At 36.9% G+C, this 23,116-nt stretch overlaps 1 protein-coding gene across 1 annotated transcript in view; it reads right to left on the reverse strand.

The window, feature by feature from the left end:
• The window catches only part of ARL15 (ADP-ribosylation factor-like 15), a 455,923-nt gene that overhangs the window by 289,082 nt on the left and 143,725 nt on the right, over window positions 1-23,116 (reverse strand). Inside the window, exons 2-3 of the mRNA XM_011939353.1 lie at window positions 22,643-22,787; window positions 5,321-5,380 (exon numbers count right to left, since the gene is read on the reverse strand). Of these exons, the coding sequence (XP_011794743.1) occupies window positions 5,321-5,380; window positions 22,643-22,787 (205 nt within the window). The remainder of the gene's footprint in view (window positions 1-5,320; window positions 5,381-22,642; window positions 22,788-23,116) is intronic.

Below are 23,116 nucleotides of genomic sequence, written 5' to 3' on the forward strand. Positions count from 1 at the left end.
TAACCCATGTAGAGTGCCAAAACTATGCTGGGTAGCTAAACAGAGAGTCCAATAAGGGCCTTTTCCAGTTGCTTCTCAGTTTAAACAGGTGTAACACCTTGTTTAAGTGGAAGAGAGGTATGACCACAAAGAGAGAAAAAAAAAATCAATACATGATTTGCGTTATCTCTGACCTTGGAAAAAAAAGGCTTTATTGAAAGGTGTCCTTTATTGCATAGAATTGAGAGGTGACAAAGTCAGACTATGATCATTATAAAAGTAAATCTTCCATAATGTTAGCTATAGGCCAGGCAAACTCTCAGTGCTTGACCTGCATTTACTAATTTAGCCCTCACAAGGATTATATGACATAGGAACTATTATTATCTCACTTTACAGATAAGGGAATAGAGATACAAGAAGGTGGTAGACTTGCCTAGAATCACACAGAATGTCTGTGCTTTGAAACAAGTCATCAGAAAGAAGGCAAATTCTTTAAAGATTAATCCATCTGTCCATTCAGCATCCTTGTTAGGTATCTCGTACAATATTCAGACAAATAAAATAATCTAGAGCAAGACAAGTAGAGTAACTAATTAAAACTAAAAGAGAAGGGATTGAGATTAGCTTCACCAAAAATCTCATGGATAAAAGACTATATAGGAAAACAAAAAGTTCACGAAGTAATACTATAAAATGTCCCACGTAGGAATCAGAACTAATACCCAGCCTTGCTAATAGCTTGGATGATATTAGAAAACCCCTTCAGGTGTGAAAGGGACTAAATGGATATCTGTTCTAGGCTTCTAGGAAGTAATAGCTGACTTGAAGGAGAAGTCAAGTATCCAAGAGCTTCCCCGGCACCTTTTACCTGGTTTATGCAGGAACAGTGCTTGTTTTGACACTATAACCACCACAACTTTTTAGAACTGAGCCTGGCATGTAATACATGCTCAATAAATATTTGCTGAATGAATGAATTACAAAGAATAAATGAATATAACAGCGAAATGTTTGTGGAAAGTTTTAGATAGTTTGGAAAGCACAGGTAAGACTTTGATTCAGAAGGTAGTCTTGAAGAAATCAAAGGAGGGGAGCAGGATTACAGAACCAGAAGTAAGAACCATAACTGAGCAAGAGTTTGACATGAAAGATCTCTAAATAAGACAGTGTGAGAGAGAAAATGAATGATAAAAGCAACAGCAATAATTAGAGATTAAGTCCTATAAATGTTTTTGAGCAGAGAGCAAGGTATTCGTGTTTTGTCAATATGGTATTTTAGGGCCAGGCACAGTGTTTATGTCTGTAATCTCAGCACTTTGGGAGGCCAAAGAGGGTAGATCATTTGAGGTCAGGAGTTCAAGACCAGCCTGGCCAACATGGTGAAACCCCGTCTCTACTAAAAATACAAAAATTAGCCAGGTGTGGTGGCTCATGCCTGTAATCCCAGCTACTCGGGAGGCTGAGGCAGGAGAATTACCTGAACCCGGGAGGCAGAGGTTGCAGTGAGCCGAGATTGCACCACTGCACTCCAGCCTGGACGTCAGAGCGAGACTCCACCTCAAAAAATAAAAAATGGTGTTTTATCAACACACTGTTAACAACAACAACAAAAAATACCAAACCAACATGTGAAGACTTTAAATCATGCAAATAATAATGATACAAACAGCAGCAAATAACAGGTGGGAGCACTTCCCTTGTGCTAGGCCCTGGGTGAAGTGCTGTAGTTATAGAGTGCACTGGTTAGGCACAAGAGCTCAGATTGATTCCCACCTCCTGCTCCAAACGACCGTGGTCAAATCATCATGTACAGTGTCATCTTATCTGTGAGATAATAATAGCATCTACTCTCTAGGCCTGAAGTTGCAAAGATTGAGACTGGTAGGGGTTTTGAAAAGTAAGGAATAAGGGTTGAAGACGATGATTTAGAGCTCCAATTTCACAAAAGGATAGGCATAATCACTGCAGCCTGGAGGGTTTGACAGGTAGTTCAGAACAGGGCATTCTTAAAATAAGAAAACAGAAATGGCCTACCAAAACACTGGGCTAGACTATCACTGTGTCATAATTTACCTCGTACTTCTGCACTTAATTTTCCCTTTCATTTCTTTATTTTCAAAATTTTCATTAATTTCCTATTCCTCTTTTCATGAATGTCTCCATCACTGAATGATGAGTTCCCTGAAGATGAAGGCTGTGCTTAGATCTTTCATTCTCTGCCCCTAGGACCATGCTAGGCCCATAATTAATTGTGGTAAAATGATCAAGTGAACAGTAAGAAAACACCACATGAAAAGAAACTGATGTGAATTTTTCAGGAAAAAGATATAAAAACACTTTCACAAAACAGAAAATTGGTAACAGCAAATAATAATTTATGTAAGTAATATATATTCAACACATACATAATATATTCACACATAAACATATATTTGTGAGTGCAAACATATAGTTTGTCACTAAGATTCCCCAAAGTGACTTTCACTGAGTGTAACTCCATTATTCATTGTTTCTTCACCCCATACCATTCTTCTAAATAGATAATGAACACAGATTTATGCGCTTCCCTATTTTGAAGAAGTGAGAAATTTAACTTGATTGGGAAGGAGAGTGAAGAAGAGTCTTGGAACTATCTGAAAGAGCTTGAAAGAGCAGAGGAAGGACATTAACAGAGAGAACAGGGGCCATGCTGTTCTCCTGAACTAACCCTAGGATAAGGAGAACTACCTGGGCATTCCTCACTAAGAATTCATCACTGTCCCGGCTCTCAATCTCTGTCTTTACCACCTATCTTCTTGAGGTCCTCCCCTGAATTCAGAATTTTTCTCTGATTGACAATATGATTGAACTCTGATTAGCCCGTCTTCTGAGCAACCCTCCACTAGTGAATAAAACTTCGTATCTTCACACATTGATCCTAAAACATTTAACTCTCTCCTCCCAGAAATTCTCAGTCAAGCAGCTCCCTCTCAGACAACCTGATTTCAGTCAGTCATAATTCCACCTAAACACACATACACCTTATTTTGGGATGATCCCCTTCATATCTAGGATACACTTTAACTCCTAGGAAAGCTACACTTTACATGGGTTAGCCTAGCTTCTCCTGTGTTCCTGGTTGAGACATAACCTAGTACCTAGTCTCAAAAAATATTTGAGGAAATGACTTAGTGAATGAGCTGTCAATAAGTCATCCCCTTAAGTGCTTGCCCCCAAGCATGTGACACAGGATACACAATTGGATTCTACTCAGAACATCCCCTCTTCTTTCAGACACTCTGTCAACTGGAAACAGAGCTATTAAAGTTGAGGAGGTAAAAGAATCTATGCTTAAGCTAGAAATTTGCTCTTCAATACTAACACATGCTAAAAACTTATGTATCACTAGCGTGGAATGACTGTTATCTGCTCTGATCCCTGAGGCTCTGCCTTTTACCTACATCTCTTAACCTCATTATAGAATAGGTACCAACTAAAACATAACCACCAAATCCTGTGGTCTCCTCTCCATTGTACTTTCCATTTCAGCAACTGTCAGGGCACAGCTCTTTCAGCAAAATTAAACCTTGCCTGAGAACAGACCTATTTCCACCTCTAGTCCCCTAACTTGATCTTTCACTGTACTGAATTTTGATGGCACAGAGCCAAGCTTACAAATTCCTTGGTGTTCACTTTTATAAAAACTGTCCACATACAGTTACTGTTTGTTTCATCCAAGTAAACATCATATATAATAAATGCCTTATTAACCAACCAATAGTTTCTTATACCTGGAAGGTGTTCAATAAAAGCATTGTGTCCAACCTAAAAATAAAACACTTAGTAACATCCATATTTAAAATCCATACAATTCTCAAACCATACATTTTGATTCCATGGACTTTTACAATGTGTTCTCTGATTTTTAAATATCCATAGGTAATATTATTGTCACCGAGGAATAAACCACCAGAAGCCACAAAGCAAAAAAGCATTTTTTTATAAACCAGGGATCTGGAAATTTTAAATAGGAGAAAGATTATTTTGTTTCGTTTGAACGTTCTGCCAGGTGTTTGTATCTCTTTTTTGAATTAAATTATCCTAACTTCTAGAAGTTAATTTATCAATAGTTTCTGCGCAACCATTGTATTTGAGGTTTTAAGCCTATGGCATGGTTAATATGCCATACATTTATTTTTCTTAAAAGTCCAATTATACTTTAAAATATTCAACCTAATAGGACACAGTCATTTAAAAAACTTTGCATAGAAAAATTATTACAAGAACATTCATGTTTTATAATTTTTGGAGTCAAAATGGCAAAACCAAATGTCTTAAAGAAAAATTGGAATGTATTGATCATGGTTATTTTATATATCAATGCTATAAAGGCTAAAAGTGAATAGGAAACTGACTGGCAGAAGGGAACCTGTCCTACATGTAGCGAACTGCAAACAGACACCTGAAAAGACCAGCCAATACTTTATTAGATAAAAATAAGAAGGTACCAAACACTGTTAAAATGGCATAAAGTTGGTGTTACAATTTCATCATGCTAAAAATAGGTCACAGTAAGAATGACCTTAAGGGAAAATAAACAAAACAAAACAAAACAAAACAAAACAGGGTAAGGCCAATATCACAAAGTGATTAAAGTGATGGAAGATAACTCTCTTCTAAGCCATTAAACTCACCGATACCATACTGAACTCCAGAGCACTTAATATTTTCACGTGCCATTAGAGAATTTCGTGGGTTCACTGAACTGATTGATTTCTTTGTTAATCTATTTACACGGGTTAAGACCCTAACTAACATAAAACACAACAAAATATGCGAGACAGAGACTATAATGAAAGACTGAGTGACGGATGGTTTGGGGTACAGCCTATCCGATAAATGTGCTTGGCCAGCAAAGAACCTATTGGCAAAGATTTATTATCGGAACCAATACAATCTAAAAAGACCTAATACAATAAAACCTGCAGTATAAACACAAATTACTCTAAAACACAAATCATTTCCCCGTATAGTTGATCTTCTGATGATATTAAAATTCTCTTCATATGTTTTATTCAAGAATTTTTTGAGCAAGTAAAAGAAATGCGTATGCTGCACAAATTGCCAATAGTGTAATTATTTGATTCATTAAACAAAACCCAAAGTTTATGTTATTTAGAGCTCTTCAACAATTTTTAAAATATATACAAAGAGAAGGAAATATTTCTAGGAAATATATAATCAAGATAAAAATGAACCACCTACTAGAATAAGTTATCATTACGTTTGAATTACATATAATACAGTATTACCTAATTAATAGACATTAAGGACATAGAAATGATTTTAAATGTTATACCTCCAAGTTCTTTTACATTCAAGATGGCATTCTGGAATGGCACTGCTTTAATACTAAAACCTAAAATTAGAAAACAAAAACATAAAAAAAGAATTAGCAACTTAACTTTTAAATTAAAATACTTACGATGCTCAAATCTTCTCTTTTTAGGCTGGTTAAGATTTACTTTTTGTAGCTGATATTTATACTAGAAACACATAATTTCCAAGGTAAACTGATAAGTAAATATTATCTTCTACCGTTATGAAAACATAGTTGTGGCTGGGTGCGGTCGCTCACGCCTGTAATCCCAGCACTTTGGGAGGCCAAGGAGGGTAGATCACGAGGTCAAGAGATAGAGACCATCCTGGCCAACATGGTGAAACCCCATTTCTACTAAAAATACAAAAATTAGCTGGTCCTGGTGGCGCACGCCTGTAATCCCAGCTACTTAGGAGGCTGAGGCAGGAGAATCACTTGAACCCAGGAGGCAGAGGTTGCAGTGAGCTGAGATTGGGCCACTGCACTCCAGCCTGGAGACACAGTGACACTCCATCTTAAAAACAAACGGACAAAAAACATAGTTGTGTATTACGGCAATATACAACATTATCCCTTTGCTTCAAAATATTGCCTTATTCTTTAATATGTAATGTCACTCTGCAACTTTTATCAGATGTAAGAAAGGCATTTGAAAGTATAGAGAAATTTCAAAGAAAATATTAAATCTGTGAGGACCTCTGCATCTAACTTTAATTCTTAAAGTTAATGTCTTATAATTCTTTCTCACATATAACTCAGCAACCCTAGAAATTAAGGCACTTAAATTATAACCATTTCATATTAGAATTACATAGTATTTATGTTAGTAATATGTCATATATCTATTTTTCTTAAAAGTACAAGAATAATTATCCACTTATGCACAATCATTTTATAATACATGTAATACAAGATTTGTATTATGAGAATATATTCAGAGTATATAGTTCTATGATTAACCATATATTTACAACTTTACTACCATTCAAGACAATAAATTCAGCTGTGACATATGCAAGTGTGCATGTACCCATTCACGCGCACACACACACACAAATAGATACACTGATTCTTTCTGAAGGATCCACAAGAAACCAGAGCTAATAATGACTCTCAGGAAAACTGGGAATCTGGAAATTTTAAATAGGAGGAAGATTCTTTTGCTTCATTTGAATGTTTTGCCATGTACTTATATTTCTTTTTTGAATTAAAAGCCCTATGAATTTCTAGAAGTTAATTTATCAATAGTTTCTGAGCAACCATTCTACTTAAGGTTTTAAGCATTATTTAACATGTATAATTTTAAGATTAAAAAACAGGTTTTCAATAACTTAACAAAGAAGACAAATTATGAGTCTTTCATTTGAGGTAAGTTATGAAAAAATATATAAAGTATTATATGGATAAAAACAATTCTTTTAAATGGCTTTGTTTTGCTTTATAAAGAAGGAAATCATTACACACCTTAGTCCAGCCTATCTTTTGCACTTCTCTGCTGCATGTTATCCCAGTACTTTAATAATCTGTACATTACCTTCCACCTAAGGTAGTATGTAGTATAATGTCTGAAGAACTGACTTTGGAGTCAGGCAGAACTAGGTTGAAATTCTAGCTCTGTTATTTATTAGCTCTATGAATGTGGGCAACCTACTAGCCCTGCTTGGCTTTCTCATCTATAAAACAGGAATGATAACATCTATTTCATAGGGGTGTTATAAGGTTGAGACAATATATGTGTTGTGTTTATCACAGTGCCTGGTGCACCATAAGCACCTAATATATGATTGCTGTCATTATGTTTCCATTGATGCTTTTTCATTGATGATTTAATCATTAGGTATACATATTTTCTGCCTGCCTGAATATAATTACAAACTCGATTCTGGGTGCTCACTTATAAATCTAAGTATGTAGCTGGAGATGTAAAAGTTACCATTGAAGGAAAAGTACTTTTGTTGAAGTGATGAAGTTGTCAACAGCTGAAATTTGCTGCACAGAAAGTACAGAAAATGTTCATTGGGTCCTCTAATATAATCTTCGAAAACATACCCCTTCCTTTGTGGGCTTAACGCAGATTGACACAGTCAGCACAGCATTATGGTTAATGGTGCATGAAGTCACTGAATCTTAGTAAATGAGCAGGAGGAAAGAGGAGGCAGTCCCATGTGGCTGAAACACTGGCATGTACCTGAGCCTGCAGGAAAGCCTCTCCAGGTGTCTGGCCTCTGGGAAATTAAGGAAAGTCAGTACCAATCATAATATTCCTGCTGGCACAGAAATTCGCCTGCAGGAGAGTTGGATACTTGAATGTATCTACCTACCTCACATGGGTGTTATATGGATTAAAAGGCAATGATTGTGAAATCCTCAAAATGAAAAGCTCTCTGCAAATATTAAGCAGTCTATTAGCGGATATGCTCAGGACAACTCAAGTGTAGATTTTCTAGAGAAGTAGGACAGGCACAGGCCTCAACTTTGAAAAGAAAACGGTTATGGAGTACACCTCCAATGTTTAATCTGCTTTGATTCTTAAAAGCTGACAATATGCAGGCTCTCAAAGGGAAGTAATATCCTTCTAGAAATTGCTGCACCTATGTGCAAATACAACTTTTGAAGTTTATTAACCCAACAGGCAGATTAAGTCTTCATAATAAGGTGACTACTAAAACGTCTTCAAAACTTCACACTAAGCAAAGTATCCCAGCAATGTTATTTATAGGCATATAAATGTCCCAACAAAATACTCATAAATGTTTTCTAACCAAACAGAACTCGTGTAGTTAGATTTATACGGCAAAGGTATACACAGTCATCCATGTTGCTGTCTCCGTATTATTTTTACGGTTTAGCTTCAGTAATTAATGTTCAAAAGACCAAGTCTAGATAGACTGATTAGTCCAGAAAATAAGAAAATGTACTATTTATAGAACAGAAACAATGTTTTTTTCTATTTTAGTCATTCTAAACATTTGAAAGGATTAAATGGGACTAAAAATCTGAAGTCATACTTTCAGTTCACCAGAAGGACAATCAAGAAGGGAAATTATTAGACTATTTTTTTTTCCTTTACATCAGGTTGGATGAGGCCAAGGGGGAGAATTAATATAATACTTAGGAGGGACACCAAAGGTCAAACCATCAAAATACCTTTCTCAAAGAGTTGCTTTGAGGAATAAAAGCTACCAGACAGCATTTGCTCTATAGGAAGAAAGTCTGGGTTCAAATTCTTCCTCTTCCATTTATTAACTGTTTGACTTTGAGCAAGCTACTTTGTCAGGGAAGCTTTCTCTGGTATCCTCGAACTAGACTGATTTTTCTGAGTCCATATTCTTTCAGTATTCAGTCCCCTCCTAGGTGATTTTCACAGTTGTAACTACATGTCGGTTGATTTGTTTTATATTTGCTCTCTGGCTAGACTGCAAGCATCCATAATGAAGAAACAAGCTAGTGTATCCTATAGTTCAGTGCTTGGCACACAATAGGATCTTAATACGCTAAGTATTAATATCTATTTCCTAATTTAGCTGCTATAACAATCCTAAAGTTAATATCAGTACTACTGTCCTAAGAAGAAAGTGAAGCTTACAGGCATTAAGTGCTTTGCCAAAAGTACTAAGTGTTGGCCGGGTGCGGTGGCTCATACCTATAATCCCAACACTTTGGGAGGCCGAGGAGGGTGGATCACGAGGTCAGGAGTTCGAGACCAGCCTGGCCAAGATGGTGAAACCCCATCTCTACTAAAAATATAAAAATTAGCTGGGTGCGGTGGCAGGTGCCTATAATCCCAGCTACTCAGGAGGCTGAGGCAGGAGAATCACTTGTACCTGGGAGGCAGAGGTTACAATGAGCCGAGATCAGGCCACTGCACTCTAGCCTGGGCAACAGAGTAAGACTCTCTCAAAAAAAAAAAAAGTACTAACTGCTATATTCAAAACTTAAAACCAGGTCTCATCACCAGAGCCCTACACTGTAGTGTCTCCTCCATATACCAACAAACTGAGAGATTCACACCATTTTGTCCAATTTTGAGCCTAAATACTGGTGAGGTCAACTTGCCAAATTCACATGTGCCTAATAAACCCACTAATTTACTGTCCTCCCTGTTTATAAATAACCCAACACAAGAAACCCAAATAAGGGTTTTCAGGTCTATATGACATTGCTTTCTTAATGAAATAAAAATAATAGCATGAGTTTAGAATGTACATTTTATAGAAATAATAAAATCAACAACTTAGGAGGGAGGGAAAATGTTCAACTGACTCATCCATGACAATGGAACTACTCTCTGGCTTATTCAAACAAGAAGTGTCCTACGCTGCTATCTTCAGGGTGTCAGTGTGCTAACATGACAAGGGACTGTCCTAGGAGTCTGAGCCACAGCTCTTAGACTCACCAGCCATAGTTTTGTCTTGCCTTGGCCTTGAATTCCTCATCTGCAAAATGAAGACTAAATTGGCTCTTTGAGATTTCCTCTAAAATTAGGATTCCATTATTCATATTAAACAAGGAGGAGGAAATAAAAGTAACCACTGAGTCAATCATCAATGGCCTGTAGTATTTGGCTGAAGGCTTCATGGGTAAGTCTCCCCAGGCTCCATTCAAACAATTTGATGGCTGAAGCCTAAGTTACGCAGTCATTTTTTCCTGGCCCATCTAAGCTACATTAGTAAGACTGAAACCTCCCCTAAGATTTAACCCCACAAATTTTTAATAAATATATGACTTAGTAACTCTTTGGGGAAATAATTGTTTGCATAGCCTTTCAGTCTTTGTTTTGCAATCCTTAAATCCAACAAAACCTGTGAGACAAGAAAGATGAATTTGAAGTTTTTCATGCACTGAAAGCATTCCTGGAATTGTAACAAAATTAGTTTTGGGAGGAAGGTTAGTCTATTTTTATTCACTGTGTGGAACACACAAGTATTTCACTTGGACCTACAGACTGAACCCTCCTCCCCTTCCCTGCAGTCTGAGTGCATGCACACAGATACTTGTGTGCTTCTGAAATTCCTGGGTCACTCTAAGAATTGCTGAAGGGAAAGACATTCTACAGACCTGGTGGCTTTGACCTGGACCAAGGGCATGATTTATGCCACGGCAGTTTTGTGATGTTTGGACAACAGACTAACGAAATTCTTCTAACTATGATTTCAACATCATAAAAGGAAATTTAATCTACTGGCATTTATAAAACACAATCCTTTAAAAGATATCAAAATCTGACTTTCTAACTTGTTTCTCTTGTTGGCTTAACGGATTTGAAGCTAATACTGAAGTCACTTAAATGTCTTCTTCAAATTTTCATGAACATTTTCAATCTTTTTCAAATATGGTACATATCCCTAGAAGATGTTTTCAACCTTTTTCAATTCAAAGTGTTCAGTTTTCTCTAGGTTATTCTCCATCTAGCATCAATATATTACCCTAAGCCTTTAGATTCCATTCCTCTGCTTTAAAAAAATAGTAAACATTTATGTCATCTACAGTTTAACAACCCCTCTTATCAACAAATTCCTCATATATACAGTAAAGGAATTCAGTCTGGATAGAGTTCACTTTTCTTTCCAGACCAAGGTGCAAATTACTCAATTTTTCTCTCCTCACCAACAGGTCCTGCTCTCTGGAGGATTTCTTGGCTCTTTGAGTTTTGACAATTTAAGTATCTTTTAAAAATTATGTCATGTCAGAGGTGAAAAATTGCTGAAGTTAATAAACCAATAAAGTTTGAATTCTCTTTCTGAAGAAAAGGCAGACATTCTCGCCTTGCTGAAATTAAACATCCTTCTCATATGTTTTCATTTTATGAAACCAACTCTGAAAGTAGACTCTCTTTTCCAATGTTCAAAACTCTTCAATAAATATTTCATTTTTAATTGGCTTTATATTTTCAAAACATCATAGAGAAATAATTTAAAAGAATAAAAGTTTTACCCATAATTCAATCACATCAATAAAGTACACTGTTACTCTTACAGTTTTTCTCCAGTTTTTTTATTCAAATGCATAGTTTTCCATGGTTTAATTTCAAAAATAAATGTAAATCTAATTTTTAATTTTTAAATAGAAGACTGAATATATTATTCTAATCTATAATTATTTTGATCAAGTTACCATAATGTAATTAACAAACTTCCTTGTTGTATGGCATTTAAACTATCTTAAAGTTTTAGTTACAATACAAAATGTTGCAAGAAAGTGCTTGGTGCATATAGTTTCCCTTAAGTTACTTACTTAAAATAAATTGCCAGTGGCATAATTACTATGTCTGGGAACATTTTCATTTTCATAACTTGTGATTTATATGAAAAACTGCTTTCCAAGAAAAATGCTTTCCAAGAAAAGGGATATCATAACAGTCATAATGTAACAACCATAATGTCACCTGTAATACATGTGCATACCAATGCCACTACAGTCTTATCAGCACTGACTCATCTCATAAAGAAACAGATTTTGGTAAATTTAAGTATAAAACTAATGTTTACTTATTTATTCTCTAGTAAAGTTAAACTTCTGGTAAAGTTGAAACTTTTCCATTAATTTGTTTGCCATTTATTCTTTTTATGAATTATCTCTTTATAGACTTGGCATAGTGTATCAATTAGATTCTAGATGTTATTTGTAAGGGTGGTTGAATTACCTAAGAGGGTCAGCCATATGCTTGTCTGTAATATCTGATGCAAATATTTCCAACAGTATTTTTTTATATTTATCTTAATTTTAGCTTTCCAATGGTTTTAAATTTTTATATAGTTAAGTTCCTTGATCTTTTCCTTGTGAATGATTCACTGGAGGCCTAGTCCAGCTATTCTGCCATCTTCCACACTGAGTGTCTACATACACATGTGGATTTCTGACTTCCTCAATTCTTTTCCAAGTTACCTTTATTACTATTGGAATTTGCTGTTTATTTCAGTACCCTCCTTCCATCCCCTTTGTTCTTCTTTACTTTTGCACACACACACACACACACATGCACCTGCTATGAACAATAAAAAGAACTCTGGACCTGGGCAGTAAGTCTGAAGATGTCTGGACCTGGGCAGTAAGTTTGAAGATGTCTGGACCTGGGCAGTAAGTTTGAAGATGTCAGCAATGCCCATCTCAAACTCCAGCACTGAACAGTTGTGGATCCCCTGATAACTAAAGTCAGCCTGTGGGACCTCCTCTGCTGCCTATCCGCGAACCCTTCTCTACCATCGGTAACTTGTTTCTCCAACATCTGGCCCTCCTTCTTTCACTATAACGAACACACAGGCCCAAAGAACAAGCATCTACCCCTCTTCCCCGACATCATTACTTCCTGCCTCCCATGGCCAACTCAGCCTTACCTTTGTCACTACAGAGCCCTCTCAGCAAATCATATGGAACCTTACCTTTGTTAAGAAGTCTTCTCCATGCTCCAGCATTTCCCTGCACACTTTTTCTCCCTCCATACACTAGCAAACAGAGCTTTTCCTTCTCTTATCAGCGCCTCTCAGCACAAACTTTGCTTCCTTCTATGCTTTTAGAACACTTCATCGTAGCCACTTGTTAATAACATCCTACCTGAGTTACGACGTTTACTTATATGTGGACCTCTGCATTCCGACCTACCAATTTTCAGGGAGTTTGTTCATCTATCTGAATGAACTCAATATTTGGCTAACAGTTGTCCACCACACCCTATCTGCTTCTATTCTTATGGGTAACATTCTTAAAACTAATAGCCAAAGCTATCCTCTAAGTTTTTGACAGTTTTTCAGATCTCTAAAACTATCAGTTCTAATTCACATCAACCATCTCCGGTTTATAGCAAAGAGTTGTAGTTTCAATTAAATTTTCTACTTTAACAATCATGCCATCAACAAGTAAGTTTTTATTTATTCTTTCCCAAAATGAAACCATTTTATTTATTTTTCTTGCCTGACTTACTGGCTAGAATCTCTACCACAATCTTGAATAGATGTGGTGAGAACAGATATCCATGTCTTACTCCTGATCTGATCAGGAAACAATTCAGTCTTTCTCCATTAACTGTGACAACAGCTGTAGGGTTTTCACAGATGCCCTTTAACAGTTGAGGTAATTCCTTTCCATTCCTACTTTGTTAAGAGTTTTTGTCAAAAATTGATGCTGAGATTTTTTTCTTTTTGTTTTTTGCATATATTCACAGGATCAGTTTCATCTTTCGGTTTATTGATATTGTGAACTAAGTTGATTTTTGAATGTGCAACCAACTCTGCATTCCTAGAATAAATGTCACATGGTCATGACATATTATCCTATTAAAATATTATTGTTGAATTTGATTTGGTAGATTTTTGCTTATAATTTTTGTATCTGTGTCCATGAGGGCTATTGGCATGCAGTTTTCTTTTTTTGCAATGTCTTTGTGTGGTTTTGGTATCAGCTTCATGCTGGTCTTAGGAGTTGGGGCATTTTTCCCTCCTCTTCAATTTTCTGGAAGAGACTGTAAAGAACTGGCAGTATTTCCTCCTTAAAATGTTTGGTAGGATTCACTAGTGAAACCACCTAGACTTAAAAAAAAAAAAAGAAAGAAAAGGTATCAATTTCTTAAACAGATATAGGTCTATCGAGGTTTTCTATTTCTTCTTGACTGAGACTTGATGGTTTGTCCTTCAAGGAAATTGTCCATTTTCTCTAAGTTGTCAGATTTATTGGCATAAGGGTGTTCATGATATTCCCTTATTAACCTCTTACTATTTATAGAATCTACATTGACGTCACCTTTCTTATTCCTGATATTGATTACTTGTGTCTTTTTTATTTTTTCTGATCAGTTTGGCTAGAGTTTTATCAATTTTACTGACCTTCTCAAAGAACCAGCTTTTGGTTTTACTAATTTTCTCTATGGCTCTTCTATTTCATTGATTTCCACTTTGATCTTCATTTTCTTCTGCTTATTTGGGTTTAATCCATTTTTCTTTTAGTTCCCTAAGGTGACAGCTGAGGTCATTGATTTGAGGCCCTTCTTTTCTGAACAGACATTTAGTGGTATAAACTTTCCTTAAAGTCCCATTTTATAGGCACCACAAATTCTAGTATGTTGCATTATCATTCAGTGCAAAATCCTTTAAAATTTCTCTTTTGATACCTTCTTTGATTCATGGGTCATTTAGAAGTAAGTGAGTTTCCAAATACTGGAGAATTTTTTTTCTTCTTGTTATTGATTTTTAATGCAATTCTATTGTGGTCTGAGAACATACTGAACATAACTTGAAGCCACTTAAACTTATTTAGACTTGTTTTCATAAACCAGGTTATGGTCTAATTTGGCAAATATTCTATGTGTACTTGAAAATAATGTCTTCTGTTGCTGGGTGGAGTATTTTATAAAATGTTAATCAAGTCAAGTTAGCTGTTAGTGTTGTCGAAGGCTACTATGTACTGGCTGATTTTCTTCCCACATAATCTATAAATTATTGAGAGAAATGGAAGTCGCTGATTATAATTGTGGCTTTGTCCATTTCTTTCTGCAGTTCTATCTTTTTTTTTTGTTTCATATATTTTTAAGCTCTGTTAAGTACATAAATGTATAATACTATTACAGTCTCTTGATTAAATGATCCCTTCATCATGAACTTCTTTATCCCCAGCCTTATTCATTTCTCTGAAATCTACGTTGTCTAATATTAACATAGCTACCCCAACTTTCTTCGGACTAGTGTTAGCATGATGTATCTTTTTCCACCTTTTTATATTTAACCTATTTGTGTCTTTATACTTAAAGTTTGATTCTTAAAGTCAATATTTGGTTGGGGCTTGGGTTTTTTTTTTTTTTTTTTTTTGAGACGGAGTCTGGCTCTGTCTCCCAGGCTGGAGTGCAGTGGCCGGATCTCAACTCACTGCAAGCTCCGCCTCCCGGGTTTACACCATTCTCCTGCCTCAGCCTCCGGAGTAGCTGGGACTACAGGCGCCCGCCACCTCGCCCGGCTAGTTTTCTGTATTTTTAGTAGAGACGGGGTTTCACCTTGTTAGCCAGGATGGTCTCGATCTCCTGACCTCGTGATCCGCCCGTCTCGGCCTCCCAAAGTGCGGGATTACAGGCTTGAGCCACCGCGCCCGGCCTGGGGCTTGGTTTTTTAAAAAAACCTATTATATCAATCTCTGTCTCTTAATTAAGGAGTCTAGATCATTTATATTTAATACTATTATTGATGTTTACGTTTGACTGTATCATCTTTCTACTTGTTTCCTATTTGTTTCATCTATTCTTATTCCCCTTTTCTTATTTTTTTGCCTTCTTTTGGATTGTTTTCCATACTTCTATTTCATCTCATTTGTTGCTTTTTTGGTTCTCATTCTTTGTTTTGCTATTTTAGTGGTTACTTTGGGGTTTATAATACATCTTTAATCAGTCTACCTTCAAGTGTTAGTATACAACTTCACATATAGTATAAGAATCTTCCAATATTGTACTTCCCTTTGTCCCCATGACCTCTATGCTATTTTTCTTAGGCATTTTACTTTTACATGTTGTTCACTCCATAATATGCGGTTATTACAATTGTTTAAAGAGATACCACTTAAAGATATTTAAATAAAAAGAAGTAAATCTTATATAATTATCCATATAATTTGCATTTCTATCACTCTTTATTCTTTTATATAGATCCAGATTTCCATCTGGTATCATTTTTTTCCTGACTCAAGGACTTCCTTTAACATTTCTTATAATGCTTATCTGCTAGCAATAAATTCCTTCAGATTTTGTATATCTGAAAAAGTCTTTATTTTTACTTTCTTTTTAAAAGAGACTTTTGCTGGATATTAGTTGACAGTTTTTTCCCTTTCGGATGCTGCTCCAATGTCTTCTTACCCGCATTTTTCCAGTGAAAAAATGTGATGCCATCCTTTTTTTTACTCTTACTCATGTAACATCTTTTATCTGCTTTTAAGGTATGTTCTTTGTACTACTTTGTTCTCAAGAGAAAAAAAACCAAAAGGATGTGTGTTTATATGTATATTTATATGTACATATAGGTGCATGTATAGATATATCATATATAGATATAGAGAGATATGTATCTATATGATATATTTATATATGATATATTTATATCTCTATATATGATATATTTATATATAGATATTCTATATATAGAAATTTATAGAGATAAATATATATCTATATATCATATATAGATATATATGATATATATTTATATCTATCTATATATAATATATACATAATATATATACAGAGAGAGAGAGAGAGACAGAGAAATACTTTAAGAAATTGGCTCACACAATTATAGTTGCTGTAAATCCAAAATCTGAAGCTTGGGTTTGCAGGCTGGAGACCCAGGAAAGAATCAATATGCAGTTCAAGTCCAAAGGTCATTTACTAAAGAATTCCCTCTTGTTCCAGGGAGGCAAGTCTTTTATTCTATTCAGGCCTTCAACTAGCTGGATGAGGCCAAACCACATTATGGAGGACAATCTGTCAAAATCCGTAGATTTAAGTATTAATTTCATCCCAAACTACCCTTATAGAAACATCCAGTCTAATGTTTGACTACATATTTGGGCACTGGGACCCAGCCAGTTACACATAAAATTAAACATCCATATTCTTTATCACTGATTTTGAACAATTTTATTATGATGTGCCTTGGTATAGTTACATTCATGTTTCTTTCTCTCTCTCTCTTTTTCTCCCCCAAGAGATGGGGTCTCTCTCTCTGTCACCCAGGCTGGAGTAAAGCAGTATGATCACAGCTCATTGCAGCCTCAAACTCCTGGGCTCAAGCAATCCTCCTACTTCTGCCTCACAAGCAGCTGGGACTACAGGCGAGCACCAACATGTGTAGCTAATTTATTGATTGATTGATTGATTTGTAGAGATGGGGGTCTTACTATATTGCCCAAGCTGGTGTCAAATGCCTGGCCTCAAGTGATCCTTCCACCTCAGCTTCCCAAAGTATTGGAATTATAAGTATGAGTCACTGTGCCCAGCCTTGCTCATGTTCCTTTTGTTTGGGGTTCAATGAGCTTCTTGGATCTGTAGGTGTAGAGTTTTCTTCATGTGTGACAACGTTTCAGCTATTATTTCTTCAAATATTTTTCTGTCCCTTTCCACTCACCTTCATGGACTCAAATTACCCTAGCTTAGGTTTAAAATTGTCCCACAGCTCACTGGATGCTCTTTGCAATTTTTTCTCTCTCAGATTGTCTCTATGAACAGATACAATACAGTGATAATAACAGTTTTAATGACCCCCTTTGCTACTTCTAATATTTATATCAGTTCTGGTTCAGTTCCAATTCGATGATTATTCTCATTATGAATCATGATTTCTGGCCTCTTCCCATGCCTGATAATCTTTGACTGACTGTCACACACTGTGAATTTTACCTTGTTGAGTGATGAATATTTTTTCTTTAAATCCTATACAGCTTTGTACTGAGATGCATTACCATTACTAGACAACCATCTGAGGTTTTGGGACTGGCTAATACTATCTGTCATGTGAGTCCAGAGTAGAACTCCACTTACGGCTGACCTTGCCAAGTACTCTACCCAGTTCCTGGTGAGTTATAAGTTTCCCAGTCCATCTGGTGATTACAGGCATAGTTTTCAGCCCTGTGTGAACACCAACCACTGTTTCCTCTAGTCCTTTAAGATGGTTCTTGCCCTGGCCTTCGGAAGTTTCCTCACATGCATGGATTGAATATTTTGCTGAATACTCAAGGAGACCCTCTGAAAATCTCTAGTGTTCTCTCTCTGTACAACTCTTTTCTCTGGTACTCGATTCTATGGACCTTAGCCATCTTGGTCTCCCCTTGCTCTCAGCTTCATCTCTTCAATGCAGGGAGTTCACTGAGCACCACCTCAGTTCCCTCTGGAACTGTGCCACAGCCTGGGAACTCTCAAGGCATTAAGCTGGGACAATCACAGCGCACATCTCATTTGTTTTTCATCTCTCAAGGATAACTGTATTTACTGGCTTGAAAATTGTTGTTTTGTATATTTCATGAGCTGGTTGTTGTTGTTCTTCTTCTTCTTTTAGATGGGAGAGTAAACCAGTTCCAGTTATTCCATCTTACCAGAACAACAAGTCCTCACGCATTCTTGGGCTCACTGCCCTCTCTTGAGCATCTTCAGTCTCGCCTTTTCCCCTGATGAGCACTCTAAACCTCTTGACTACTAGCATGCTCGTGAGACATTTTCTTATAGAAACAAATTCTCTTAGCACTATTTTCTCTTTTTATGTCCACCTTCTTGAAAGAACTGTCTATATTCCAAAGAGTTAAGGAGTGAAAATGATGGTCTACCCCTTAATTCCTTTGCTTGCTCTTCATCCCCTCGTTTCTCAGGTTGGTTTCCACTTCAATACTCTAATGAAGCTGTTTCTACCATTGGTTATTAATTAGCACATTGTCACCACATCCAATGACCTTTCTCAGATTTTAGACTTATGTTTACCTTATTTGACTGGTTCTTTTGATTTCTTGCCCATATTTGACTTAAAGGATATTATATAGAACTGTCTGACTTATATTCCTTATCAAAAGCAGATGCTGTAACGTAAGCTCCCAAAGAGCAGGGTTGTTTGTATATTTTGTTAACTGATATATCCTCAGTCCTTAAATCAGTGTCAGTCACATAACAGGCATTCAGTGAAATGTGGAATGAATTAACAAAATATAATTGGTGCTTAGCACCTTTCTTCCACTTTCTACCCATTATCCTTGGACAATCTCATCCAAATCCACGACTGAGTTGTCTCTCAAATCTCTCTATCTCCAAAATCTCTCTAGTCTGCTTGTCTTTTAGCATTTGGATCATTGTTGGATGTCCTGTCAAACCTCAAAATTAGCATGCCCCAAACTAAACTCATTATTTTTATCTTAAAACTCTCTGTCATGTTCTCTCTGCTTTTTTTTTTTTTAACAATTCACCAAAACACAAAGCTATAAACTTGACTCATATTTGATTGTTTTATCTTCCTTTCCTCTCGAATACCCAGCATAACTGTTACTTTTACAGTAGCAGTAACATCCCCACAAGTATTGTCCCTGCTGGATCACCTCTACATCTAACGGGTCTCCCCCAACAGCTTCTCTAGTCTCTGGCCTTAGATCCCAACATACCCTAAATCTCTGCATGCTGTGTCTTAACTCAGTAAGACCACTAATCTTTCTCTGAATACACCTATGCTTTCTATCCCCAACTCTCCTCACCCCATTCCTCTCTGCTTAGTTCTTACCCATCATATGAGACCCTACTCAAATGTAACCTTAACTATGAGCTTTTTTTGCCCCTTCAGATTAGAAATGATCACTCTCCTCTTTTAACTTTCATATTTATACCATTAAGTATACCACATATCACATTCTGTCTTAGCACAGAGCCTGGCGTATATTAAATAAGCAATATATGTGAACTGTTTTTTATCAATACACAACTTATCTACCTAACCTGGGTGTAAACTTCTTGATGGCAGCTTCCTCCAAGGAGGCCTCCAAAAAGGCATTATGCCAGGTTCAGAACAATGACCACTCAAAGAAGCTTGATATCCAAAAAATTAGCCAACCTAATAACTAATTAATCAGAAAATCGACTAGCATACAATGATTCTGGTAAAACATATTATTAAAAAATGTAATAAAAACAAATACAAAACATAACTTACAAGTAATAAAATTATATACAGACAATCTTTTACACTATAATTCGAAACTGCTCCTCCAACCATAGTGCTGGAAGATAACTCTGGTAAGTGAAGAAAAGCATACTTTGTGTTACTCTTACATATATTTTAGAAGCTATTTTCCTTGAGAAGAATTAAGCTAATAAAGTTTATATAACTTCATTGCACATTAGCTAAAAGATATTCACAGTTTTACAAACAACCAATAAAGTACATACTTCCATCAGAAATCCTAAATCTTGGATACCACTAAACTGCACGTGAACACCTGAACTGGCATCCTATCTCTAGCTGTATAACAACAGCCATGTCACCATACCTTTGATCTTCAGGTAATTTAGAAACAGAATATGGAAAAAGATTCCTACCTGTCATATAAGGGCTGTTATAAGGCTGACAGAGGACTATATAGATTCAATTTTCTTTCATTTGCTTATTAATTTAACAGACATCTGTATCCATGCTCAAACCTTGTGCCAGACTCTGGGTATTCAATACCACATATAATGCTCTATCCACCCTTAGGAGATTCTAACCCAAGATGGGGAGATGGGAATGTACACAAAGCAGTGCTACAGGCACTAACTGGGAGAAATACAGACAACGCCTAGTAGGGAGAGGAAGGAGTACTCAGTTCTGTCCAAGGAGAAAAGAAGGTAGTCAGAAACAGCTTCCTGCAAAGAGGCTACACATGAGCTCTGCTAATCCTCTCTGGGATCTCTCTACTCATTACAATCCCCTTATTCTTCCCCTCATCCTAAAACCAAGCGATGTCTCTATTCCTTTAACAGCTCCACAGTTTCTTATCTCAATTCTAAAATCGGAAAAGTTCTCAAAACCTGTACTTTCTTTCTAGCTTACTTGCTGGCAAAAGCTGACCTGAACTGAAGTAAGCTTCTTGATCAACAATATCCTTTCTACTTTTTGTAGGAAATGCTAATTAATAATTCCATCATCCAATCATCACCTAAGCCAGGAATTGAGACAGCCATGGCTTTCTCACTCTCACTCTCCAAACTCAACTGCACTAGGCTTTGTCAATTCTAGCCCTCAAATATGTTTCCTACCTATTCCTTCCTCTTCCTCCCCCTGTAACTGCCTCAGCCAAGGCCTTCATCATCTCAGTCGCACCATCTCAGTAATCTTCTGACTCCGCCTCTAACTGCACTACTCACAATTTAGCCTCCACATCATGGCCAGTTTGATTCTTCTCAAATGGACATCTGATCATGTAGTTTCCTTGCTTAAAACAGTCTGATGTCTCTGCACTATCTACACAAAAAGCCCAAACTCCTGAGCACAGTATGAAAGGTCTGCTAAGAGTCAGCCACCATTGAATACAATCTGTCTCCTGGCACTCTATTAAACATACACTGCAGCCACACAGAAATGCAGTTTCTAGGGGTTGCCAATCTGTTTCATACTCCTTGTCTTCACACTGCCCCTCTGCTCCTAAGTCCTCTTTCTTTCCCACCCCCTCACCTCGTTTCTTGTACCAGACCTACTTGTCAACTTCAAATCTAACGTGGCAAACCACATCATGCATCCTTCCCTTCCCCAGGTCCAGGCAACACTGTCATGCCCCTTCCTTCCACGCCCCGTCGATTTCTGGATATGAACTTAATGTTTATGCAGCCAGTATACTGAGACTCCTGGAATGCTGAAATCATTGCTTATCTCATGTCTAACACTGAAGCTAGCACATAGTAGATGCTCCAAATAAGCTGGCTGATGAACAATCTTTTCAACTTTCCAGACAACGTCTCACCCTTTTCCTTCCTTATCAGCTCTCTCTGCACAGCAGCTCTGTTCTCCATCTCTTACAACTGTTCTTCCATTATTTCCTCTAACTTACTCTTCTTTCCTTCTTCATTGTCAGAAGAGAAAGAGGACACACTTGGGAAGTGAAAAAAAAAAAAAAAACCCTAGCCAGGATTTCTCACTAATAACTTGACACGGAAAACATTTTGGACCTGATAACTCTTTGCTATGGGGGCTGCCCTGTGCATTGCAGGATGTTTAGTAGCATCACTGGCCTCTGTCCACCAGAAGCCAGTAAAATCCCTGCCCACAAATGTCTCCAAAATGTCCCCCTCACAGGCATAATCTCCCCTGATTGAGAACCAGTGCCCTAGACTGACTTTGCTTGGCTCCATCAGGAAGCAATAGGGAAAGGCTGATGGATGATCTCTTGCACTGACTTTCCTCCAGGTGAAGAATGACGAGGGAAGAAGATTCAGACTACATCAGTTTACTGGTCAGGGAGTGTGTGGCCAAGAAACATAGGCTGGAGTGACACTTCAAGGAAGGAAAGTACTCCACGGACCCAAGATGAATCCATTTTGTCATATATCAGCGTTCCAGATTTCAGGATTCATTTGTATTAATACTTTCCCAAGCTTCATTTATTTAGTGCCACTGAAATGACCTGCTAGAGGGATACAGGTTACAGCAGTTTAATGCTATTAAATCCATTTCAAATCTTTTTTGAAAAAGAGATAGTGTTTAAAATTAATAAACTGACTAAAGCATTACACTATAAGTAGAAGGGAGGGGAGGAACCATGTAAATTGCACAGGAAACCAGGACATCTTGGGATGAGAAAGAAGAAGAGACAGAACCCCAGTACAGTACCCACCTGTGGTCGACACGACGTTCTCGGGGCTTTCACTGCAGAGTTTGGACAACAGACTGGTTTTGCCAGAGCCTGTGAGGCCTATGCAAACCAGGTCATATTCTGGTCGTGCAGGTGGTGGTCCCTTGCAGCAAAGTGCTCTAAAACACTGCCAAAAGAAGGGAGGGAAATGTTCCTTTAAATGAGAGTGTGGAAATAAACCTTAGTCACATTTAAAATGACTGACTAAGTATTAAAAAGTAATTGAATAAACTATTACCTATAAGGAAGAAAATGGTAACTTTAGAACAGTGAAACCTAGAGACACCACTCTAGCCAAGTGATCAAAGTTAACATCCTTAGTTATGAAATGTTTTTCTACTTCATGGCTGCCTTCCTGCTATGGCAGGTGCACTGCAAAAAGCATGACATCATCCCACAGCTTTCCTGCCAAAACCACACAATCTGAATCTAAGCATGAGGAAACCAGATAAAGCC

The sequence above is a fragment of the Colobus angolensis genome, unplaced genomic scaffold (genome assembly GCF_000951035.1).
Source record: "Colobus angolensis palliatus isolate OR3802 unplaced genomic scaffold, Cang.pa_1.0 Scaffold180, whole genome shotgun sequence".
NCBI lineage: Eukaryota > Metazoa > Chordata > Mammalia > Primates > Cercopithecidae > Colobus > Colobus angolensis.